Here is a 26,530-nt window from a genome sequence, read left to right as displayed (position 1 = left end):
ATGGACTCGTTATTCGAGAATGTCAGATTTAAATATAAACTCATCGTGTTCGATCGACTCGTGCGTATAACAAAATTCTCAACGTCGAATATCTAGCGACGTTTCGTGCAAAAATCGAAACGATAGGTACTGGTAATCGACGATAAAATTAAATCGACCGAATTTGCGTGGGCGTGTTCGTGTTTTAAAAACGTCGTCGAAGACACTCGCGAAGTGAGAATCGAGTGCGTGGAAATTGGATCGAGAAAAGGTGGGAGGATCCAGAGGAGACGAAAAATGAGGGCGTTGAAGAGGAAGTTCGTGCTGTGCAGGCAACAGGAGGCGACCATTCCCGAGGTACTTGCCATCTCTTCGTGTTCCATTAATGATCGACGAATTATTAACGGGTGTAATTTAATCAACGCGAGCCCGGAAACTCGAAACTTGTTGCGAGCAGTTTCATTCTACACGCTCTTTGTTCTCTCCCTTCGTTTTTTCGAGGCTCAAAGGGACACTGGAACGCGCACGGTAACCTTGATAATCTTCGATCAGACGCAACGCGCGCCCCGTGTTTCTTTTTTCACGCTGGAAAACCTCGCTTTGATGTTTTTGAGACCTTTTCGACGTACCCTGCTATCGATACGAGAGAATCGTAAATTATTCGACCATATTTGAAATCGTCCAGGGACTGGACGCGTAAGAAAATCAACTAGGTGAAGTAGAAAAATAATTATACGTTCTGGTACTTGATAAAATTGCAAAATAATTAGATTCTTGACCTCTGTCGGGATACTGGCATAGCAACCGATGAATCGCCTATCGCGAATCTTTTTATTCTTTGGATCCTTTTACGGTTCTTAACTGTTTATATCGTATTCATGAGACCGAGAAACTTTCTTGTTTTCGAAGCCCATTTGGATAAATGAAATATACATGAATCTCGACACTTTCACTGTCCCCTGACCCACACGTGGGCCACGAAGGTTTCGATTCAGAAATCCGCTGAATATTGCGACACATATATACATATCGAATCACGTTCGAACCAGCATCGATGCTCAAGGTCGCCATATCGAACATTTATCGGTTTCGTTCGAAAGACGATCTATTAAAATACTCGTTCTTTTCTGAATAATTTTTACATATCTTTAGTTTGCAGAAAAGTTTATTTTCCTCGAAGAATCGCGTGCTCGCTTTGTCCCTGACAAATATTTCGCAATAAAATCGACGAGGGTTTGAAAGTGATTTTGTCGAACAGTTCGATGCACTCACTTTCATAATAAATAGGTAATGATAATTGTTTTCGATTTTATACGAAATAATAATACACGGGAATCAAATTTCTGTTATGGAATATAATAAAATACAATCCAGCGTACGTGAATATTTTGTCAATAGATATTGCCTGGAATAAATTTTCCCCGACAGATGAGAATTGAATCTACGAACGAGCGTCGCGGATCTTTCGATAGTTCGTTCCGGTAAAGTATCGACCTTGGCGAATGATTTACGAGGGTGGCGGGACCAGAGAAACCCTTATTCCTCGTTACTGAAACAAAGTATACGGACCTCGAAGTGCCTTATGAATACAAGAAGTTGAAGTGCAGCCCATGAATATTTAACGGGGAAATGGGGGGGGGTGGAGAGAAAAAGGGAATCGTTGGTTTTCTATTACAACGATAAGAGCGTCGATGCGTTTTAATATTCAGAATACAAATACGCCGTGCGTGTTACGGCGTGCTCTGATCGAGATCGAGTGTTCGGATGGCAAATATTTGTTGCAAATATTTTCACGATACGCGGAACACTTTATTAAACCCTCTACGACTTCGTATCATCGATTATGTATCGCTACTGTGCAGAATTTTAGCTCCAAGATCATAGATTAATCATAGAATAATATAGATATCCGCTATCAGGAATTAGCCTGCTTCGGTGAGTTTATTAAATTTATTTATACATCTGGAAAATGTTACGTAATCTTTTTGATTGACAAAAATTGGAATTTCGTTTATTCCGCGTTAAGCAAACGTGAAAAATACCGTCGTGTATGGTTTTTTTTTTTTGTCCGAGAACGATGCAATTTTTCCGCCCTTTAAACTGCAAAATGAACGCGTTTCGACGCGTAATAACGTCGCGACGAATGCACGCGAGCGAATAACGGGCCAACGACAAGTTTAATGTAGAGAAAAGATACTCGAAATGCAAATTAACAGGCCGGGAAGTTAATCGATCTATCGCGAACGAACGCGTCGCACTCGCGGGAATACTGATAAAGTAGAATTCTTGGAGCGTAAGAAATTAACGGTCGAACGTAACTAATGATCGTGCTCCTCGAGAATTCTGGAGATTTGTTTGCAAATTTCTGTGCCAGTTTCTCGAAAACATATTCGAATATTCCTGGATCAAGGGACAGACGAACAAATAATTTGCGACTAGCCCTGACTTTTAATATTTCTTAGTGTTTAAGTTAGAAAATGATCGGTTCTTGCCTCTTTTAAAGTGAAATGCTCGATCATAATTAAAATTTCAACAAGAACAGTGAGATAACTTGGAATCTCGAGAAGACACAATCGCGTAACGTAACGAAGTTAAACGAAGTAGCAACTCGTGTCATGCGCGAGTCTAAAGTTCACATGTGTAATAACATAATACATCTGACCGGATGTTTCGCGAGACCTCGTGAAAGAATTGAACGTCAGTCGTTTCTGCGCGGTCGAGCTCCGTACGAAACGTTTAACCCTTTCGTTCGTGGCGTATTAACACACTGCACTCGGTGTGTTTCGAAACGGAACGAAGAGCAATTTTACACTGTTATTTCTCGTTTTCATGCGTCTCGAACGCCAATTAAATATGCCTTCGTTCTCCCCCGCTTCTCAACAACTTCGTAAAACGGTACGTTCCGGGAACAAAAATAAAAACCAACAAACTTCCATCTCGGAGAATGAAAAATTACGATCGAAAGAGCGAACAACGCGCTACGAAATATAATTCCAATTAAACGAGTTCGAGATATGGGGAGAAACTATCCTCCTGAGGTCTCGCCAGGAGCTCGATCGTAAGTTTGTTTAATTAGAAGCTCGGTATTTAACCCGTTACGCAGCATCGTTGGTCGTCGGTTGTTAACTGGAACGAATAACAAAGGTCGAGCTATCCTTTTCCCCCGCGAAGTCGTTTACTTTCCCGCGAACGAGGGAGTTTCGTGTTTCGTGATTGATATTCGTTGCCACGAATCTGTTCGTGGGTTCGGTGCCGACTTCTTGTTTGCGTTTTGATGCATTGCGGTCCCTGGCACTGCGGAGAAAGAATGCTCGATACCTAGAATGCAGTTCAAAAGTCTCGAAGGCACCTGTCTATCGTTAAACTCCAGTGGTTTCACGAATTACGTTCATCAGTCTCGCGACTCTCAAATTTTATCGGCTCTAAATGGAGCGAATATTATTACTACTTTACCTAAATAGGAATAAGAGACGCTTAACTACATCTAAACATTTTCTAGAACATCCCCATAGAATTTTCAACCCCAATAGAGATCTCAGAAGGTAAAAGGGAAGGTTCGAAGAAGCTCGATGTCGCGAGGACTCCGATGACCGATGGTGGCGCGAAATAAATTTCTATTCGTCCCGACGTTGAACGAAAAACGGCACTCGGGCCCGTGTCACCCCTCGTCAGCCTTTTCCCCGTCCCAATTAATGCAAGAGAATAATCGCGCGTCGGTTTTTGTCCGCAGGGCGCTATTCTGACGACCATGTTGGCGACGAGGAACTTTTCCAGTAAGTATGATACACAGGGTAAGTACCTCCGGCCCTCTTCAGCGCTTCATGGACCACGACAGACAGTACTTTTATATCTCCTATTAAATTTTACGTCCCCCGTACTTCTCTTTTTTACTTTCTCTGTCGCTCTGTTCTCTCTTTCTACCACTATATATCTATCGTCCTCCACTTCTCTGTCTCTCTTCTTTATGTTCCCTGAATTCATAACCCGTAAACCCGCCTCGTTCTTCATCCGTTTTGCACACCCCTGTTATATATAGAGGATCTCTCTGTTCATCAGCCCTTTCGTTCTTTTCAAGAGGTGCTTCGCGACGTGGCCGCGCGCGCGGTTTCGTTTCGCTTATTAAAACGTTATCGCGGAAACCTCCGCGCCGATGGACGCCATCCACCGTCCGCGTGTTTCCGTCTTTTCTCCGCCAAAGTAGCCAAAAACTAGGCCTTGGGACTTTTCGGTTATTCACCCTCGCGTAACCACGCTACAAAGGGGATTATTTAAATAAAATTCGAACGATATTCGAATAACCAAGTACCCGAATTGAATTCGTCGATAAAATATTCGAACGACAGCGAATACATTCGAGTTTTATGGGACGAACGGAGTCCCCAGCCCTGCTTAGAATCCTGGGTGTTTACGATCCCCAGTCGTCGCGGGGGCGCAGAACTTTGAAGCACCTTTTGCAATCGAGTTTCGTCGGTTGGAAAATTTCGCGGCGATTGTTCGCAAAGAATTAACGGTTCCGGGGCGATATATCCCGTGGACGGTTCTCCCGGGTCGTAATCGAGTTCGCATAGCCGGCAAAATTTCGTTAGCGAGTTTGAACGCCGACGAGCGAAACGAAACGAATGGTCGACGCCACGAAACGAAGCACTCGCAATCGTTCCTGCTCGTGCACAGAACGAATTAGAGTCCCTTACGTCGATCCCTCGCCTAACAGACCCAGGGCGATCGGAGCAGCGGGGGTGAAATTTACGTCGACGGTGTTCGAGAATGGCCAGCTTTTCGTACACGCGGTGAAAGAGAAATTTTGTCAGTTACAATATCAGTTATTTTGAATTTGGTCGACCGGAATAATACGTAAGATAAATTTGAACCGAGCTGGGAGCCTCAATGGTCATAGAACTACGAAGGAATCGTAAAACTTTTGTTACGAAGGATCAGGGACTGGCATCAAGAATGCGTCCGCGCGTAAAGGTGGAAAATAACTTGGACGCTCTCCTGTAAAGTGAAATTATTACGAGACATACATTCAGAGTCGACAATAAACCAGAAGTATCCCACGCAAACGGAGTAAGCTCTACGGTATTAACTCGTATTGTTCGGTCCGCAAGTTTGGAACGAAACGGTATTGTTTCGCGATATTGCCTCGATTCGTTTTGAAAAGAATTGTTCGAGCAGTGTTTGTTTAACACCGTACAATGCGTTTTCACATTTTCTACGAATTTATAAATTGTAAGCAGCCTGGAAATGTTAACGCGTATAAGATATGCAAAGGACAAGTGGCATTTACGCGCGTGAAATATGCACATAAGATTAAAAAATTTGCACGAATGGTATTTACCGTGTGGAACATTAGTCGAACTGAATTTTTAAAAGCGTTTACAGAAACTGTTGATTTAATTGGCATTATTCGCAACTTCTCGGTTCGCTGGATCCACCACGAACAAAATCAATTGTGTAATCGATCTCTGCAGATAGAATTGGACAAAAATTTTTCTTTCCAGATGAGTAACAAAGATGGCCATTTAATATTTAATTCCCGGATGAAATTTTAACCTCCCTCGCTCCGAACACTATAGCGAACCGTCATGATACTCGTTCACAACCTCGTGTACCTCATAGTCGATGCACTTGGCTCGCACCTCATATCCTGCAAGGACTGTCTTACGTTACCCAGAACGAAACCAGTTCCAAATGTTTGTGTTTCGATGGTGACACGATGCCTGCGATTCTCATTGTCTTTGTTCTTCTTTTCTTTTTTTTTCTCTTTTTTTTTTGTCTCTCTGGAAAAGGCACGACCTCGATTCTTTGAACCCTTTGAATGCGCCTGGATCGATTCTCGAAATAATTCTGGGTAACGCGAATCGTCGTCGCAGTGGACTCAAGCAGTTCTCTCCTCATCACGATCATCGATCGATTATCGGACGCAGTGATCATCGAGTCATGCTTCGTCGCCTCTCGAGCTCATTTTCGAAAACGGACAAATTCATGGGAGGGACGGGGGGAGATTCGAAGCGATTGGATCATCTGGTCGAGAATCGCTCGAGAAGTTTTGGGGGAAAAACGTCGAAAAACCTGAACGTTCGTTTTAGATCCCACGGAGCCGATAGATCATCGATCGTAACGACCAAACGCTTTATCGCATCGATTCATAAACGCATTTCATGGATTATGTTTCGCGCGACGACTGTCTTCTTCGTGCCTTTCGAACGCAATTTCGTAAATTGCGATTTTTATTTCGAAGCTTTCGATTAACGTTCGATACTTGCGTATTTTACGATTTTTCGTTTCTTTTTTTATGTTGCGTGCGAGGATGATTCGTCCCGTTGATGCGACAATTTTGGGGAAAATGATTTTCGAATGTATCTCGTTTTAGAACTTTTCGCGGTATACTTTCATTGGATATCGACTGGTTAAGAAAATTCTTTACATAAAGTATAGCAACATCATAAAATATATAAATATATAAATATAATTGCATTTATATAATTAAGTTTCTGTAGCAAAAATAACTTCTCAAGATGAGAACCATTTAAGGAATCCATTACAGAATCATAATTTTATTCGTAAAGTAGCTTCGAAGTTGCTCTGTACGATTCTTTGGATAATTTTGTTGACCAGTTAATGTTCAAGCTTGCTCGCGCGATATTTGAGAAATAAAAAACGCAAAGAGGGGAGGATACAACGGTACCGCGTAAACAAGATAGAGTATCGCGGGATCGGAATACCGAACGTAACTGTTTCGGTCCACTAGCGAGAAGCGCCCACGAATGATTATTGTGCGTTTAGTATTGCTGACCACTCTGTAGCGCCTATTCTGTCCACGAGACATCAGCGAAATACGAAACGCATCCGTGACCCATTTTTTTTTTTTTTTTTTTTCTTTTTCTATCGCATTCGTGCCGCACATTTTGGAACGACAAATCCACATCGAAAGTCTCTAAAATTCTACCAGAAATCCTACCTCCTGTTTCGTCGTAAAGGAAAGTGGCACAGAAAATAATAAAACACTTTCAGGTTTATAAGAAAGTACCAGTGGATTAATATTTCATATTTTATTCTATAATAATCTTTTTATTACAAAGTGAGTAGAGACCTATAAATATTAGTTATCAATTTATGTTTTGATTATTGGGTTTGCATAAAATTATCTTGTCTCAATTTTTCCAACAAACGCAATTATATTGGTGCATCGTTGCACATGGAAAAATATCTCTAATTGCTGCAACGAAACAGGAGGTACGGGGTCCCAGTTGCGTGACTCATTTCGTATTTAGTCGATTTTAAAGAACAGTAAATTTCCTCGCGCGATAACGTTCCAAAATATCAGGTATGAATATTTATACGCAATCCATGTCTGTATTATGTACGTTTGTATACACGCCCAGACACACATACACACACGTACACAGAGACCCACTCACACACGAGATACCTTCTTTGTTAGTTTACACAGCGTTTACTCGTCCGCCTCCTGTACTAGATGCTCGATAAACAATATTACAATTTTGTGTATTTACACAGACGTACGCGTGCGCGTGCATACTATACGCGTACTTGTACTCCACACAGAACGAACAGCACAAACGTACCCTTAGAACGCTGTAGCCCCTACGTTTAGACGAGTAGATGAGCATCTTGCATCCGTAGACCAGAGTCGGGCGTTTTTTTTCTTTTTTTAGATAGCAAAATTTTATCCAGACGAGGAAATTCGAATCAGAGGCGACAGTCAGTCTTTCGTTCGACGTCGATACGCCTGTCTGGATAATAATTTTCGCCCATCTGCGCCGTGTAGACGACACTAAACGCGACAAACCGCGTCAGCGTAGTCGTTGACTTCGCTGTAACTAGCCTATGTGTGTTTTTTTTTTTCTTTTTGTTCTGCCCCTCCCCCTCTTACTGACGGAGGCGAACAAAATTTTATTCGTCCACCGTTGACTTTAGAAGAAGAATCAGAATTCTTATTCTTCGTTCGTTGTTACACGTTTCGATCTGAAATTTTGTTCGTCTATACTTACTATTGCGTACTCTTTTCTGTGGGAAAGACACATCGTCGGAGACACTTCACGCTCGATGTAGACTCAGGTAGGGGACGGTCCACGCGCCGTCCACGGGGACTTTTGCGTCGATGGTGTTCCAGGTCTCGTCGATGGTAAACGACGAAGAGTTTGTGCAACGCTTTGGCAGGATTTCTTTTTAGTGGGGAGGAAATATTTAGGCGAGACACGGAAGGTAACGTTCTACGCGGGAAATAAAACTGCTCAAAGTCGAAGCGTTCGATTAATTGTACATTAAACAATTTCCGCGAGAACGAACCGTGAAAACGCGTCGCGAGCAATTCGTTTCAATTACCGAGTCGAAGGCCGTCGATCGTCTCGTTTCTCGTTGTTTCGTTTCTTTTTCCCGGGGATAGTTTGTCCCCGCGAACGATCGATCGCTTTGTTCTCGAGATCTATCGCGACAGTCGGAAGTTTAATTGAATCTCTCTGGTCGTCGCGAGCCCCGGACTCTCGATCTTGGTGTTACACGATCTCGCGCCGGTTCTGCCACCGCCGCTATCTTTCCCCTCATTTTTATCCATTATCGTCCCGTTTTCCGTTTGTTTGCGCGGGGAACGTTACCTTCTATCTTCGCGAACACGTAATAAATCCGACGTCTGTTTGCTCGATGCGAACTTATCACCACGAAACGAAGATAAATCGAATCGCGGGATTCGCGACAAGCTGCGCGCGAAACTTTGTTTCGAACTCGTTGCGATTTGCAATTCGTCGGCGAGCTTCTCGCAGACGCTCTCTGCTTATCAATCATCGGATCGTTCCTTCGTTCGTTCGGTCGATTATTATAATGGGAAAATCAGGGACGGGCAGAATTTCAAACGATTACATAACATGATATTGTATAAATTAGATCGCAATTCTTTGTTGGAGAGTTTGCCGAAGAATTTGGCCCGTCCCTGTCGAAAATCTCGCGCGGACCTCATTTCCACGCTTTCAGCGAGATCATCGGCGCCGAACTAGCTCGTTCGGGCCTCCATTATCGCCGCGGGGGCGTATCAGAGTGGCCATAACGGGAATCGATCGAACGAGGCAGCCACGCAGTCGCTGCTTTCTCACCATCGCCGATTCGATCGGGAAAATTCTTCGTTCGAGATCGAATCATTCTGTTCTCGTCGCTTCATTCATGATACGATCGTGTCCCTGACATGAGAGAACACACAGCTCGCGTTCCCTCGCCGGTCGAAAATTATAATCGTCCATTCTGCAGGGTATCCCCTTCCGACGAGCGTTTTTTATATAAAATTGAAATTTGTACTGCAAAAGTCTTCAACCCCTCGTGATCTAGCGTAATTTTGAAGTTTAATTAGTAGTCAATGGTGAAGTGGAAGTAGCACGGTTGGTTGGGTACTTGCTTTCGAATACTATGGTCGTGAGTTCGAATCCCTGGTTTAGGAAAAGTGGTCAATGGTCGATCTTTTATAGTAGATATTCCCAACGAGTATTTGTTGAACACATAATATCAAATTACGATTATCAACCAAAATAATATTCGAAAAAATAGTGTTAGAGTTATACAGGGACTCCTCAAGCTTGAGTTATCCAACATTCCTCATAAAATACTTAAATTCGAAGACTTGTACGCTACAAATCTCAATGATATATAATAAAAACTGCTCGTTGCAACAAGGTATTCTACAGAATGTCGAAGTCTCATGACCAGGAGCCCGTTTTCCATTAACGAATAACGCTCGAAATCGAATCGTTCCTCGATTATGGACGGGAACAGTAATCGCGCGAAGGAACACAATCGTTCGTTACGAGCGAGCACAGAGTTCGTAGTCCCAAGGAAAATCGATCTATCGCGACTCGATAAGTTCGATTCCACACGCAATATTCGAGAAGCACCGTAATAAAGCGTGTCCCCGATTTTCCTTCGGACTCCGAAACGGCGAAAGGAGAGTTTACGATCGCGGGTGTAACGTCCAGGTAACGTTAACTCGCGATCGATTCGCGTTCGCGGAACCAGAAGATTACTGGATCGTCGAGAGAGCAATAAAAATCCTCCGGAGCGCGAATACTGTCTCGAAATTCATCGAACCTTGTAAATCTCGGGTCGAGTAGACGAGCTCCTGAATGCCGGTTGGAATTTATGCGAAGGCGCGTGCACACGCGTGTATATATAAATAAATATAAACGCTAGGCGGGCCCATAAATTTCGAGCGGCAAAAAAGAAGGGTTCGACGAGGAATCCATGAATCGCCGGAGCGAATTTCGATTCTTCCGGCCGAGAGAACGCGTAGCCAAAACTCAATCAATCGTTCTCTCTGTCTATCTATTATATACATACATATCTGTCTGTCTACCTATCTCTATCACTCTCTTTTTCACACTATGACTGATTTTTTGTTGACCAAGGTACTCTGCTAACGCGAAGCGGGTCGGAGGTGCAAGGCACACCCCACGTCTCTGAATCCTTCTCTCAGGCGAAAGAGGATGCGTACGACCGACAGACCGATAAAAAGGCGCGCTTGCACGCGACGACGCCCACCGTCGGGATAATTTCGTTCGCGAATAACGAATACGGACGTTCGATCGATTCGTAAACCGACTTCCATCCACGTTTTAAGATCGAAACTTGACGTTTTTTATTCGTTGTTCGAGAACGATGTCTGTCCCGCCTCTGGACGACGTACACGAATACAAACCGATCTTCCACACGCTGGGAATCGTTCGTCGGTGGTTCCCGATCCTCGAGACGATCGTTTCCGTCACGCTGCTCGAAATTGATGGAATTCGGTGTTGGAACAAATTTTATTCGCGCGTCGAGCTTCTGGGCGTGGCAAAGGAAGCAGAGTGGGGGGAAAAAATTTCACTACGTCGATTCTGGGCGAGCCTATAGTCCGGGGACCAATCTGAACAATAAATCAGTCGAGTGGTTATAGCGTGGTGGAAATGAAAAAGATGGTCGTATAAATGTACATCCGATACGATCTTGTTTCCGAGTTACATCGTTAGAGCATAGCTGGTAGAACGTAGATTAGGTTGCAAGGTCGTGTCGAATGTATTTTTGATCGACTCTTTCTCTTGTTAAATTCTGAATTTACCAAAGAACATCCCAGCTGTTGCATGAAAATTCATGCAGCAGTTGAAGTCTCTGATGATTTCGAGCAGTGGCAATGACATCGTTGAGGGACTGATTTGCCGGTAATAGTACGATCAAAACGGTGAAGAAAACCAGTCAGAGTCGGGCAGAATGTAATCTGACCACGATACGATCACATATGTACATATAATCACACGGTAATTGCCGTCCATTTGCGGTGTAATTATGATTGTAAATCTTGATAGATCGTAAAAAAAACAGTGCAATTATCGTACGATCGCATGTAATTTTATCGTGGAGAATGTAATCGGATTTTTCCCCAACTGAAACGACAATTTTGTACAAAATCAGTCAGGAACCTCCGCGCGAACGATCGTCGCCGCGTCGCATTTGGTATGCCTGCGCTTTCTCGCCTCCGCTTATTTATTTCATTTTACGCCTGGTTCTCGGCTGTCTAGCCGCGTTGCTCGCATTTCTTGTCAACCGTAGCAGCAGCATGACGAAAAGAGCCGTTCACACTGAACATCGATGTGTACCGTGTGCCCTTTCACCGCCCCCTCCCCTCGCCCCCATCCTCGGGACTCTCTGGTATCGAGGCAATGCGTTACAGATCGATTTCTCCTCTTTGGGGGACCGCGTACTCGATGAAACGTACCTTCGAACATGGTCTTTCCACTCTTGGAAACCAGGTTTCCTACGATGCATCAAAGACGATAGAATTCTATAACCAAACAAACACTCGACTCTTTGCAGCTTTGATAAAAATGACAGTCTAACGATGCAGACAAGCTTTGCAACCATTAGTGACGCTGATTAAGAGGCATCGAGGGTTGAAAGACAAGTTTCGTCGTTCAAACTCAATCCCAAACTTATACAGGATGTTTCAGTAAAGTTTATAACCCTGAAACGCCCTGTATAATAGGATGTTCGCGGGATTCCTCGCGGACCGGAAACCATCCGAAAAGTTAATGGCGGACGCGGAGCCTTTGAGCGAGGGGAGACCCCCGGGTGGCGGTTTCTCGAGACAAGAATACGCGGAGCGCATAAAACGCGTCGCGACGAGCGCCTTTCCGTGGCGCGAGTTCGTCCCCAAAGTACACGGATATTACACCCCGGGGAGGAATTTCGCTTCCGTATTTATACTGGCGTCGGAACCGAGTGCCTTCCATCCTGTCTCTCCTCTTCCCGCGGTAAATTATTCAACTCGATCCCCGTCGAGAGACGATTCCCCCGGTCCTTTGAGGCTCGATATTGCTGTGACAATAATTACGTCGACCTACCCCACCACCCCTCGGGCCAGCCGTGTAATTCAATTTTTTCCGCTCGTCCAAGAGTTCTTGGCGCGTACTGGTAATTCTCTTTTTCCACCGTTGAAAGACGACGACGACCGTGCGATCGAGAAAAGGGAGGTTCATTATAGAAGCACCGACTTGAACCGTACACAGATCGACTCGATCCCACGATCGATAGCACTTGGCTCCGGGATCAGATCGATACCAGTGTCGAAGGGGCAGCTTTATTAGCGACACACGATGCTTCGAGAAGCAATCTCGATGACCCATAACGCCTCTCGATCGCGATCCATTGCACCGTCTTAACGGGACACTGTACTCTTTCTTAACGACACGCATTGCACGCCGCTCAGCATGCAGTTTTTAAACGATCATATATTTTTCTTTTGTGAAAACGTTTACGACGCTTCTGGCACGGAACGAAGCCGAGCTCTCGAGAGGAGCCATCAGAAGGTAAAGACAAGAGGACCATATTTCTCCTGGCACATACGTCATCTTGAGAGCATCGGCAGAGTTGCTCGGATTGATTGATCACGATTGTCTCGCATGCAGAACACACGCACTAAAGTGTTCGACTACCCTTGCGATCCCCTCTCTCTTTCTCTCTCTCTCTCAAAACTCTCTTACTCTCTTACTCTCTGATCTTTTCCTCCTCTCTTCTATCCTCGTCTATATCTTCGCTCTATCACTTTTCTCTGTCTACTCAGCGGTTTGCATTCCTCTTCGATGGCTTCCTTTGTCTCGAAAGCGAGCCTAATCTATCGCTGACTCCGTTCAGCCGGCGGAGGATTCTAGCTTCGTCCCAGAATTCCTCGAGGAACCGCGTCTCGAAGACGCTCGAGCAACTCGCGCGGAAACGCTCGCCCTCGAGAATCAGTCGGTTGGATCGACGCGACGAGCGAGACTCTGTAATAAATTTCTTCTTGGGAACGCGGATTAGATACTGGAAAAGTCAATTTTGCTCGTTGGATAAACGATAAATAATATATAACTTGTCATTAAAATATTTATCTATCGTTGCTCCGTTTCTATTCGCGGACTAGTGTCGCGGTTTGAAAATACCGAGAAATAAATCCTTCGAGGATGATGGAATAATTTATCTACGTTAGTCGAGAATTAAATTTGCCCGATTCTCTGTGAAATTTCGTCGACATCCTTTAGCTTTTTCACCGCTCGTCGCGTCGGTTTCGGTCGCGAGTACCTCCGTGGAAGTTCGAACAAGATCGAACGAAAATCAACTGGTTGTTCGAGGCCACTACCCCCACGATACCGCCTGGCTACTCCATCCTCTTGTCTCTGCACGCAAACTTGAGGGCACGTCTCCGGAACGGAAAGACTATCGTGGCGTAAAAGTAGAACTCGCATCTGCTGCGTGGGGCTAGAAAGATTTGCCCCGAGTAACGATCATCTGTCCGATTTACAATTTTCCACTTGCAAGTTTAAAATTGACCATCATTGGCCTAGAAAAAATTTTCAAATTCCACCCAGGGGCAGTCTTTCCAGCTCCCCGGTATAGCTTCGCAGGAGGAAGTGGCCTCGAGCACTATATCGGGCCCCCATGCCCGGAAAACAATTTTCTCTCGAAAGAAAATTAGCCCAGCCCGGAGACTTTCGATTCCAGCGATCGAGATGGACTAATTCTTGAAAACAAAGAGCTCGCGCGCGGGAAAAGTAATCGCGAAGTTTTCTTTATCGAAGCTCCCATTGCTTCGACGAGGAGCCCTTCGCCCTCGCGACCCTTTCTCCGTTCTTTCCCGCCAATCTGTCTCGTAATCATCGAGGACCGCGGTGTTCTTTGTGCGGGGCAAAAAAGAAGGAAGAAAGGGTACCAGAGGTAGGGCGAGGTTGGTTCCCGTTCATTGTCTCCCATTGTGTCTAAAAAACTTCGTTCCAGTTTCATCCGGCGTTTACTGTTTTCCCACCAACACCGGGAATCGTTCTCATGAATAATTCGCGTAACTCGAACGAATCGCCCGAAGGAGTCTCCGTCGACCGTATTCAACGACGCGTTCCATCTTCGGCGTCGTTCCAAATACCCGGAGACTTATGCCCATTGTCCACTGGAGGGTTTTGCTTTCCAAAGACCCATTTAAAATCGATAAAAATCGAGAAATCGTGGCTTCTTCTTAAATAAATATCTCTGATTACTTTCTTGGAAGTCTAGTCAAAGTTTCTGTCCCCTACTCGTACTCTATTTACTTTGATCGAGCAATGTCTAAAGGGACAGAATACGATCTTTTTATAAAGAGTATGTGATAGATCAAATTTCTTTAAAGTTGTTCTGTATTATGCATCGTTGGTCTATCAGAAAACTGAACGTGCACCGCCTCTGAGCGATATATTCGTCATACCGCGACTCCATTTTAAAGCAGCCGAACCGCTGGCCTCGACCTATAACGTCTGTGTACGCCTCGGTTAGAAGCAGACGTATTTGTTAGACTCGTGTCCGTGAGACCAAATGGCGCGCCTACCAATAAACAGCACTCTTTCTATAATAAATCTCGGACTATTTTTAGACGCGAACGTGCACGGAGGCGGCAATAGTGCCTCGATGCATATAATTGGACGTTCTTCTGCTAGGCCAACAATGTACATCGTCAAACAATTGCACCGGGATATCGTTTACATAAAATTTAGTCGAGACTTTTGCTATTTTAAATCCATCTCGATCGCCGCGTCGAAACTTCTTCGCGAGACGATCCACGATGATCGAACCCGAGCCTACGTCCCCTCTATTACGTCCCCGTCGATCCTTGGACTCCCTGGATCGCCGCCATCCGCGTCAGTGTGTGTGCTCTCGCTCCAATCCGCCACCCTCGATCGTCCAACGCCTCCTCTTCTCGCCAAGTTCGCTCTTCTCTGTTTGTCTTTCTCGATTACTTTCGCTCTCCACACAACCCCCGCCCCCGCCCCTACCGATTTACTGAAACGCTCTGCGTGCTCCAGGTCGGAGCATCATCACGAAGAAGGGCGAAGGTTCTCAGGTGAAGGAATCCACCGACAGCAGCACAACGATCGAGGACGATGACGTTAAAGGTAGGACACCCACTCCTTGTCACTGTAGATCTTCTTCTAGATCCTTCTTCGCGCGTACCCCCGGTTCCCCGTTGGGAATCTCCGGTCCGGAGATCGCCCGGGAATCCGCACCTACTAATATCCGCCCACTCTTTTTGTTTCACCACCCACCCGACTGCACCGAGAGGGTGCAGAACCCGTGGCCTTCGTCCCGTACGAGGAAAAAGGAAACTTGCGACGGATTCGAACGGAAAATTCGCGGAGTCCGCCTCCTTGAACTTCCAGTCCAAATTTTTTTAACGCGAAATGATAAAATATAAATGCGGAAGTTTCGACGTCTGTCACGCACACGTATTTCTGGAATCCTGTTCGGGAAGATCGATGAGATAGGAACGGCTTCTCTGGGATTGTACATTTAGTTTAAGACGAGCAACTGGTTAATTAATTTGATCTGATCGGGTTTGTCACGTTGACTGTCACGTCACTCGAACGCAGGTGACACGTGAAATCCACGGGGAGCCACGTCACTCGTGTATAGGCGACACTCGCATTTTAACCGTGCCACGAATGATATTAGTATTTCAAATAAGTTGTATTGATTGAGATTGATAAATCTTGCAGGATTTTCAGTGTTTGAGAATAGAGCTATCCTCCGAAGACTCGATTACACGTTAGCTATAAACAGTCTTATTAATTTTCTACCGTTGCTGAGTGCTGTGGAATAAAAAATCCGCAAAATTACATAACAGACAGGGAGGTGTACTTGGCGAATATTCCTGGTTAAATAAGACCACTGATCCTTAATGTGTTTGGACAGTGTTCTCCGCACAGGGGGATCGAATATCTCGACCCCCCGGGTACGAATTCCGTTGAAACCCGGGGCAGTTATCGGGGCAGGAAATAGCGTGGCGAGACTCCGCGTCGTGGAACGCTGTTAAACTAGACGCAACTTTGAACAGCGTTCCCCTCCTCGATCCGTCGCATGTTCCGCTCGCACGCGACGAAATCGAGCCTTAGGCTCGTTAATTGCTCGAGACCCAACCGGGACAGTTAATTTCCCAGCGAGATCTGCTAATGGATCGAAGCTGAATTCGCTTGTTCCACTTGCGCGGCTATAACTGGATTTCAGTCTCGCTGTCGCCCGGATCCGAGACGGACCTCGCCTCCTTCCCCTCCCGGGAGGTGGTTGAATCGTCGAATCTGAATTTATGGTCCAAGCACTTTTCGCTCGGCGACCCCGGGTCACAGCCGACGAGATCGACGAGTTCAAGCTGTCGCTGACGTCCCATGGATCCCATGGATCCGAACTAGGCCTGGGACTACTCGATCAACGCTCGAACCTCTGGACTTTAAACGATAATTACACCGAAACGTATAAAAATAAAACGTGTATTATAGATTCGATAAGGAAAACTACACGAAGTCACGAAACAAGTTGCACGTAGTTTGGTGCTCCATTTGTTTCATAATTTTATACAGTTTACTCGAATTTATATTACGCCTTTGGCTTGTACACGTTTCAGTGTAATAATTAGACTGCGGATGTTTATGCGTTCATGAGAAATTTTTATTCTCAAAGAATGCACTTTACCAATTATTATATTTAGGGGTTGAGACAACCCTCTGCGAAGCTCTCATTTAATCAATTCTATCCGCAGTCTAGTATCGTTGAGTTTCTGAAGAAGGCTTACATCGTGAGTGAAAATAATTTTTAGATTTCGTATATTCTATATATTGCTTCACTGATCAGAACTACCCCCATCCAGAAGAAAATACTCGACGTTATTGACTTGGTTAGTCCCAGGTCTAGCGAAACCTGGCCGTTCGAATATTCTCTGAACTCACCCCCTTTAACTCCCCCCCACCCCCGATCGGACACTTGGAAACCGACGATGATGCGAGCAATCGATTGCGTGTCCCTCGATAATCGCAGGACTCAACGGGTAAGACGAATCGGAGTCGTGTCTCGACTCCTGCCACGAATACCGATGCAACGAAGAATCCTTCTCCATTTTATGTTTCTGTCGCGCGGGTTGCATCGACGACGATCCCACTGCATCGGTAAACGGTGTTTCGCGGTCCCTTCGACGTTACGAAATCACGAGCAGATACTTGCGCGCGCATATCCGCCTATTATTAGAGAGATAGCACACTCCTGCTCACGTGCAAATCGATCGTCGGACAATAGCTTCGAGTAGTTGAGTATCCCCCTCGTTGCTTTGCCCCTTCAACCTGTCGCCCTCTCTAGCCACGATCCGCCTTATACTTGCGTACACCTGTGCCCCGATTACCGATATATGTTCGTAAACCTGTCACAGAGGTTCGTCGATCGCTGTTTACCATCCACCGTTTAAAGCCCGTTCGTTTTCTAGTCGATCGAGGCGCCTTACGCACGGATACGCCGCCAGGTTAAAAATATCAATCCACTGCAATTTTTTTTTTATTCCAGATCGTTGGTACTCGTATAATAAACGTGGTGTCTCAGAGACGAAAAGAAAATTCGGAATTAATTCAAAGGTTACGTTTCCTTTGGTCTTTAATTTTAAAGAGTATTCTTTTGGCACTCGCCCAGAGACGTACGATGATCGTACGTGGATGAAATTGCCACGCGAAATCTGTTCTCGATCTTTTGCCAGGCAGCGTGTCCTTTTCGGGAACGGTTCTTTTGTCTCGTTCGCGTATTTTGCTTCGAGGATCGCGATAACGATCGAACGAACCTTTGTGGAACGCTCACGAAGACCGTGTTACTTCTAGAATGTAGAGCTTTGCTCGTCGTTGTTCACCGAATTCGCAACAGAGCTATCTCCCGCGGGTCTGTCTTCTCGCCTCTCTGTAGACGTTGGACTGTGTACTTCCGATAGTTCTATCGCGATTTTCCCCCTTTTTTTCTTGTGTACGTAGTTCTGATCCAACTACGAGACTATCGAGGAAACGATACGGTCCTGCACTGTGCGTTCATACGAGGCAAATCGTTGCAAACCCAAATTATCTCTAAAGTAGCTTGGAACACAATTAAAACAGTTTTCTCTTGACGAACAAATCATCTGTTTATCGTTGATAAATACAAAATTGGACCATTCCAGAGAAATGGACAGTTTCAGAGAGTTTGTGAGGAGAATTTGACTACTTTCGCGTAGATTTGATCCTCGTCGGGACGCAATGGCGTCGGCCGTATCGTTTCGCGCGTTCATACGAGTTTCTACATCTATGATCGATACGGCTGTCAGCTCTCGCAAGCAGAATCGTCTACTTACCCACGAAACTCCACTTTAACCGTGCGCAGTACTGTATCTCTATCGACCTATTTCTGGGCATCGAGTTTTCACACCCGCGTTTTCGTTCCCGATCGACCCGGCCTAATGAACCATCGTCGAAGTTCCTGATTAATTCTGACGGCCCGTTCTTTCGCGATTCCCCGATAGAATCGCCGCCACGCGATCCCCACACAAGCAAACACGATCAGACCCTCTCGAGACTCTTCACGCCGAAAGGGAACGAAACAGCTCGTCGAATTTCATTCCCCGGGACGGACGACGGATTCTCGTCGACGCTTTCCGAGCTCTCTCGTTTTAACGATCCGAGGACTTGCCCGTGCTTCCCAACGAGTCGACTTACTGCGTCGTTTGTTCAAATTTTTATACGAGAAACAGAAAAATTCCTAGTAACTCTGGATTTAAAAATTCACGAACAATAAGGCACATTTATTTCGAGAATTTCAACATCGGAAAAGCGAAATCACATATACGTGACAGCGGCTGCCAACGCCATTTCAAATCTAAATAACCTGAATAAATTAGATGTCGAAACTAACCCGTAAAAGCTAACATTTCCATCCTATATTTAACCTCTTCTCGACCTGCTTAGCAAACTCACGTATGCGCGACAACGGCCGTCAACGCGTTGGAAAGCAAAGTCGTATTTCGAGAGACCTCTGGAAAGCTCTGGACGAATTCGTCCGTCAATTTTTACACAGGATCCAACGTCTGTGTGTATTCGCGTGTGTCTAAAAAATTGTTAACACCTGTCGGTCAGCTTTGAACTGCTCTTTTCATCGCGTCGTGAATTTTCGGGCACACGAAAGCCTTCGTTTCGCGCGCATACATCGCCAGAAGCAGAATCATTTACATTTTCAGAGGATTGCACTTTTCCGGCGGTAAGAAAAATCGTGCGAAATGGCGAATCGCTTAAAGGAATCGTTACCCGCGGATATTTTATCTCGGGTATGAAATTTTTCGCGCAATCACGCGAAAGTGCAATCCGCGTAATCCCCGGCATGCATGCAACCAAAGTTTCCCCTGTCCCATACACCGAAAAACACGACCAGACAATGGGTTTCATTCGCTTTCAAGACTCGGACACTTTATCACGAACTGAATTGATCCTTGAGCCAGACACGAGTACACTCGAGCACAAAACGGCAATACTACAGAGCACCCGAAACAATTGGACTCAGAAGCAGATTCGATCGACAGAGACCCTCTCTGTTTACCCGTTTCTTCGATGCAAATCGAAATGCAAAAAGGTGAACCGTCGGCTCTACGAATAACTTGCTACCGAGTTCTCCTTTCGTACGCTCGCGTCGATCGAGATTTTAACGATTATACCTCGAAAATTAGGTTGATCGGACGCTATTCTATCGGATGCTCTGTTGCACGAGCGAATCAAGGTACAAAAAGATCTCTAAATCCATCTATTTTGAATTTCTAAACGATTTAGAAAGATTTAAAATTGTCAGGCAATTTTTGTCGACCGAATTGAGCGAGATTGAGCAAATAATTGAAATTCACGAAGCGAAAGAGGCACTTCTATGTCAGAATTCAAAATTCCATACGACACTGTTACCAACAATCGCCACACCCACGTAGCAAGCGATTCGCTTTCGATATATCGTCCTCATAGTCGTTCCATACACACCGACACACACGCTCACACACGAACACGTGTCCCGTCTCTAGCAGAGTACAACTAAGTAATGCGTAGAACAGCTATGCGAGGAGCGTTGAGTAATTGTTCTTTTGCGCCCAGTAATGATGCTCACAAATCCATAACACGTAGTCGTAACCGTAGGTAAGCACGCGTATTCGTGACACGCGGAAATAATGTGCACCGTTGGAAACAGGACCCGAACTTTGAACCCATTTGTTTAAAAAAAAACGGCTCCAACTTCTCACTCATCGTCTCGTCGTTTGTCTCTCAGCAATCGTCGAGCGTTCTCGTTCGCGATCATTCCGCTTCGAAACGTCGTGGCTGCTAGTTCTCGCGTTCAACGAATCCCTGGACTCTGAATCCATCGTGGATACTTTCTATTCTGACTTTGGAGTAATTGGAACTCAGACTTTTTAATTATCTTCATTGGACTTCGATAATTTAGTCGCTGGAAAGTTTCTAGCGTGTCTGAGCCAGAGATGGGCAAAATTTAATTCTCCATACTCATTTTAATAAATTAATTTTTTATCGGTTCGAGATATTTTCTGCTCGAAATTTTTATTTTTATTCAACGATTAATAGATGGTTTAAGAAATTAAATGATTTTGCGCCTCTCTGGTCGACGCGAGAATTGCAAGTAGTGTGGACTAAATATGGTCAGACTCCGGCCGCAGTAGAATGGGTCAACGTAGAGTCGGACGGTTGATTACCAGTTTCGAGCGCGTCATTCTACGTCAAGACCCAACTCGTGGGTTAAAATTCTAGTCGAGATCGATCGCATTTTCCGCGTTCGTGTTCCAAATGGTCGCAGCACTTCGTTTCGAGGAATATTCAACTGAATTCGACTGGAGTAGTTGGATGGAATCGAGGTCGCGAGCCGCGAACGTCCACCACCGTCCGCGATCGAGATTCTTCTTCGATCAAATTCAGAATACAAACGATCGGGCTACCGATTAAAACAACCGATTAAATATCTTCTTTCCGTTCATTTTCTTCTTCGATCGACGAAGGTAAATCCCGCGACGACCACCATTGTGTCTCTCTCGTCTCGTGCACATGCTGTCTCCGTTCGCGTAATTGTAATCGTGGCCAAATTCATACGATCGTTGGCAAAATACTTTGTTCGAACTTAGCCAGAAGCATTTCACTATTCCAGTATTTTACAAATTCGATATTACAGGTAATTCTTTGTTAAATGTGCTTGCTTTGCTCAAGGATTAATAATAAAGAAATTTAAGAGTGTAGGAAGATTTATTAGAGTATCCAGAACATGAAAGATTTTTGTTTTTGATCTATCTTGTGACACAAACTGTTCAATTAAACCTAATGAAAGTAATAGAAGTCAGCCCTACTCGCATAGAATATTCAATTAAATTTGAAGACAAGCAGTGAACTATTCAATCTAAAAAATGAAACCACGATCGAGTCAGTTTGGTCACGTATGTAGAATACGATTAGCGTGGCGCAATGAGGAAGTAGTTGCTCGCTGCTCGGATAATGGAGTAGCGAAATTAGTGAGGGCGTTAACCTTGGAGGACGAGAATATTTATTAGCAAAACACATTAGCAAAAGTTCCACGAATCGTTTGCCAGTAAAATCGAATCTCATCTGGAAGCAATTTATCGTGCTCGACTTCCAGGATTAACGTGTCGTAGATGATGATGATGGTAGCAGTAGCGATTCGTAGACAGTAATTGTGACATCGGTGAAAAGGATAACGAAAAATTGAGTTTATGTTCGTTAACGAAGCTTCCTGAAGTTAAAATCGGGTTTCGCCATTTTATTTTTCTAGTTTTGCGGGGGAAACGTCTCTCGTCGCTAGAAACTCTTGTGTTCGTCGTTACGAAGCTTCTCGTCGCAGCCAAAAGTCGAACGAGAAATGCCAAACATTCGTCAACGATCGATTCTACAAATTTTTTGGTATCTTTCATAGTTTAACTATTTTAAATTCTTGTCTTCGATCTATAACGAGCGTTTCTCGTTCGACGTCGAGCTATAGCGAAACCGACGAAAGAATCGACTCCAGAAATGTGTCGGAATCTTTGCTTTGGTGGGTTCCAGTTTGTCGAAACGAATTTCAAAGCTAATAATAATTTAAGTAGTCGATCCTTTCGCCAAGCGAGGCCATAGATCGTCGACCATCGTCTCGAAAATGTCATTTTTTCGAACGTTTCCCGCGAGCCGGCGAGCAGAGATTAGCCAGCTAGAATGTTAGATCAGCTTAGCCGCGAGATCGTCGTAGAGAATGCCAGCGTAGGCGTCAGCAATCTCACACACACCACAAAACGAGCGTAAGTCGAGACAAATCAGAAAAGACACCACGCTGGTAATGTCGCTGTTCCGTTTCGTTTCTTTCACTTTTCACTTTCTTCTCTCCCCGATGATTGCGTTCACACTCGATCGTACACACGTTATTCCTTTCGCGACACGGATCCTCTCGCTGTGCACCGAATGTTTTTTCTTCTTTTTTTTCTCTCTCTCTTTTTCTTTTTTTTTGACCGGAGGCACGACGATCTCTCTCACACATGCTGCTCGTGCCTTGGAAACGATTTTCCGGTTTCTGTGTGTGTGTGTGTATCTCTGTCTCTGCCACTGTCACTGTCACTGTCACGTACTTTCTGTTTTCTCTGTCTCTGCATCGACTCTATCTTTCGTCACACGGAAAAACAAAACCCGATCCCCCCTTTTTTTAGTCTCTTAGGTCTGTACACACGAGAGTCTCTCATCGGCACACCACGTGAACACGATTCACCGTCACTCCGGTGTTATGGATTTATGAACACTACCCCCTGACTTGCTTTTTCTCGGCTTCCACCTTGCTCGCTTTTTTCCTTTCGTTTTGTTTCCTTTTTTTCTCGAGCTAGCACCCTCCTCCTGACACCCCCACCCCCCCCCCCTGGCTTTGTCAGCGACGCGAGAAGCTGTCCCACAAACGTTGAAATTCGTCGTTTCGATGATCGATGATCGCTCGAGTCAACCTTGAATCGACTAAAACTGCAACGGCTACGAATAAAAATCGTAGAAGCGGTCTTCGAACGTCCTTCAAGCTCCACCTTGAAAATGTTTAAACTTTTACACGAAATTCTACGATTTATCGCACGCTCGGGTGAAAATTTAAACCATCAAAGCGATGGTTATTCGAGCACGAGAACCTTTAACATCGTCAAAGACTCGTGTAAAAAATTTTAAACGTTTTCGACCATGTAGCTCTTGAAAAAAGATTGCAATGTTAGAGAAACTTGTTACAAAACAGCAGAGACTGGTCGTTGACAATTTTTATGTATCTTCGATGACGTTGAAGATGTATAAAAATAAATGAAAGAAACATCGATCGAGGGACAACTTGGCGCGACGTCAGGTTGCAGATTTCCTAGATTGTCGCCGGCTTGAGCCCCTTCTGCATAGTGAATCGCATGATGCATCCTTCCCGCTCGTGCATGTCCACGCATCGATGGCCAAGCTTTCCCGGATACCGAGTCGAGTAAAAGTTATTACAAAATAACTTGTTTACAAAATTGTTCGCAGTCTCCACCTAAATTGGTCACCCTGTACATGGTGCCTATCGTGTATTCTCTAAGCACTTGCTTGCATAGTTCACCGTAGATCGCGTCCCTCCCCCATATCTTATTTTTTCAAAACAATTGTTTATCGAACGCACCAAAGGAAGCCCACTTGATTTCTACGATCATGTTCGATTATGACGACTCAGCCAAAGGGTTAAGAGTCAATAAATCCTCGCGCTCTGTCCGAGAAACGAACGAGAAAGACCTGTTACCCCCGAACCACCCCTGTTAGTCTTAGAAACTTCAAGGAGCTCGATGACGATTTCTCGCTGAACAAATATCCCGGCTGAGATCTCGGACACGTTTTCCGATATTCTTGTTTGTCTTTGAGAACAACTGCGAACTCTTTCACCCCCTCGCTGTCTCTGTCATCCCCCTCTGTCCTCCAATACGCCACTTTTCGCGTAGTCGAACGAAAATCGACCGAATCTCCGGGCAAAGCGAAACAATCGTCGCGCTCCTTGCTCGTCCGAGCACGATCCCCCGGAATTCCTTCAGTTTTTTAAAGTCTTCCCCGAAGAAACTTCCAACCACCCCCGTCGCGATTAAATCTCGCTCGATCTGCACGCGCGTCGTACCCCTTTCCTCGAGAAAAGATCGATCCCGGTGTCCCTCGTCGACGTTTGCACGTTCACCGCGAACTGCACCTTCCGGCACCAAAAAAACAACCCTTATCCTCCTACCAACCCCCTCTCCCTCTTCCTGCTTTCGTTAACATCGAGTCACGAGGGTGCTTTCGTCCACTGGACTTTCAATTTCGAACGATTGCCGCTTCGAGCCTGAATTTAAGGGACTTCTGTAAAAAATTTTCTGATATTCGATAATATTAGTTAAATATTGTGTTTGGTAACTTTTCTTTGCTCGTTTTTTAATGAATTCTTTCTATCCAATAACATTTACGAGTAGATTTAACCGTGTATTTGTTCCATAGTAAAAGTGTTTCCCGATTTATCTGAATCCTGTCTTCCTATTTTCTTTTATCAGCAAACTTCACGATTGTTCGAAAGCAATACCAGTCGTTCGATATTGGAAATCAGGGATCCACTTTCGCAACTCGTCCAAATCTTTATCGTTTAACTTCTTCGACAGAACGACTTCTACTTTCCCCCACGGTTTTCCTTCGATCGACATTTTTTACCACCCCTCGACAAGAGTTCCTGTATTCGATACGATACGTTGGACCGATTACGTCGCGTGACTAACCACGAATAAACCGAATACGCTCAAGTGCTGCTACATACTGTTTCTATCACCCGTTAGATGTACGTTAGAGATCGCTAAGTTGGGAGAGCACTTTAGTTATTATCGATGCAGCTAGTGTTTTTGTTTTGTCGCGGAGTGGCTGGGACTCCGGTGGCGTTTTACGAGAACCTCGGGGAGAATTGGTGAAATTGGTCAAGTTTGACGCTTCGATAGTAAATGTTCGCTGCTTTGAGTGTCGGCTTAATTGGTGCGACTGGCATGATTGGACTGAAAGTAATTCTCGCCCGTGGGAGCCACTTTTCTACGTAATTATCGAGCACTTTCCGCTCGATCGAGAATCGTTCGTATCGAGTGGTGTTCGTATTTTTGTCCCTGGGACCACGGAGTGCAGCCACTTCGTATTAAAAATTGCGATCAAAAACGTCGTGCCGTGTCGTTTGAGGGTTGTCCAAAAAGCAAACCACTTCTTTCGCCGCAATCGAAACGCAAAACATGCTGGTAAATCGATCACGACGCGCGAAAAAATCGTTTCAAGATTGAAGAATCGCATATTCCCCGCTTGAAGGATTCACATTTACAACGTACGCGACTCCTGGTATCAATACTCGATCTCTTAAAATTCTAATCTTAAATTCCTAGTTATCGTTGCTTCCTAATATCAACGCGATCAAATACTCAAAACTTCCAATTTGGAGGGTTGTAACATCAGCGATTCTGATCTTAGATTCCTATTATCAACATGATCCAATGACCTCTTCAAACTGAAGCAAACGAATTTAGAAATAGTAGATATCTCGCGAAAGAGGAGACAGCTTTTTGGACGACACCGACGCCCCATACAAAGAAAGCTTCCGATAAATAGCGCTGGTGACCCGGTCTTGTAAACGGGCGATATCTAAATGATCGATACTGTCGCATATCCGTATACGTGACGTATGTGTGTATGTTGTGCAGAGGATAAGAAGGGCGGCGTCGACCGGAGCAGCACGGTCATTGCCAAAGAACCCGAAGGTAAACTTGCATATCGAAGGCCGAGAAACGTTCGCGTTTCGACGTCTCGTGTTCTTCCGTATACATATGTACTTCCGTGTACGTATGTACACTTATACGTATCACTGTACGTGTAAACGTCCTCCGGTCAATCTGGCTTCTCCGGTTCGCGAGTTGGGGGCCACGTGCTCGCGTCGCCAAACCCGTCCTCGTGACCGAAAGTGTTTCAATGGCTTCCTGTGTACCCCAACCTTTGTGCTCTGTGTTCGACTTCCGTTTCACCCACATTGCTCTCGGTCACGTCACTCCACTCGGAAGACCGAGGAACTGACAAAGGCCAAACTCGAACGCGATTTCTATAAACGATCAAGAAAAGAGAATCGAAGTTTAAACGAATGTTCGATCGTGAATCGGGTCAATCGTGCCCCCAGCGATGCCGACGGGCCCTTCTCCGAACAACCGAAACAC

General features: G+C 45.0%; 1 protein-coding gene across 7 annotated transcripts in view; it reads left to right on the top strand.

Annotated features, from left to right (window-relative positions):
• The window catches only part of LOC122396323 (calcium/calmodulin-dependent protein kinase type II alpha chain), a 127,999-nt gene that overhangs the window by 77,989 nt on the left and 23,480 nt on the right, over positions 1-26,530 (top strand). For 4 of the 7 annotated variants that reach the window (XM_043394617.1, XM_043394626.1, XM_043394642.1 and 1 more), the window contains exons 10-12: positions 3,710-3,752; positions 15,312-15,401; positions 26,027-26,083. In XM_043394617.1, coding sequence (XP_043250552.1) covers positions 3,710-3,752; positions 15,312-15,401; positions 26,027-26,083 — 190 coding nt within the window. The remainder of the gene's footprint in view (positions 1-3,709; positions 3,753-15,311; positions 15,402-26,026; positions 26,084-26,530) is intronic. The other 3 variants (XM_043394634.1, XM_043394667.1, XM_043394660.1) reach the window with 1 other exon arrangement.

The sequence above is a fragment of the Colletes gigas genome, unplaced genomic scaffold, assembly GCF_013123115.1.
Source record: "Colletes gigas isolate AHSC1104 unplaced genomic scaffold, ASM1312311v1 Colletes_gigas_Sc00001, whole genome shotgun sequence".
NCBI lineage: Eukaryota > Metazoa > Arthropoda > Insecta > Hymenoptera > Colletidae > Colletes > Colletes gigas.
The sequence above is the reverse complement of the archived record's forward strand: the minus strand, read 5'-3'. Positions and strand labels throughout refer to the sequence as shown.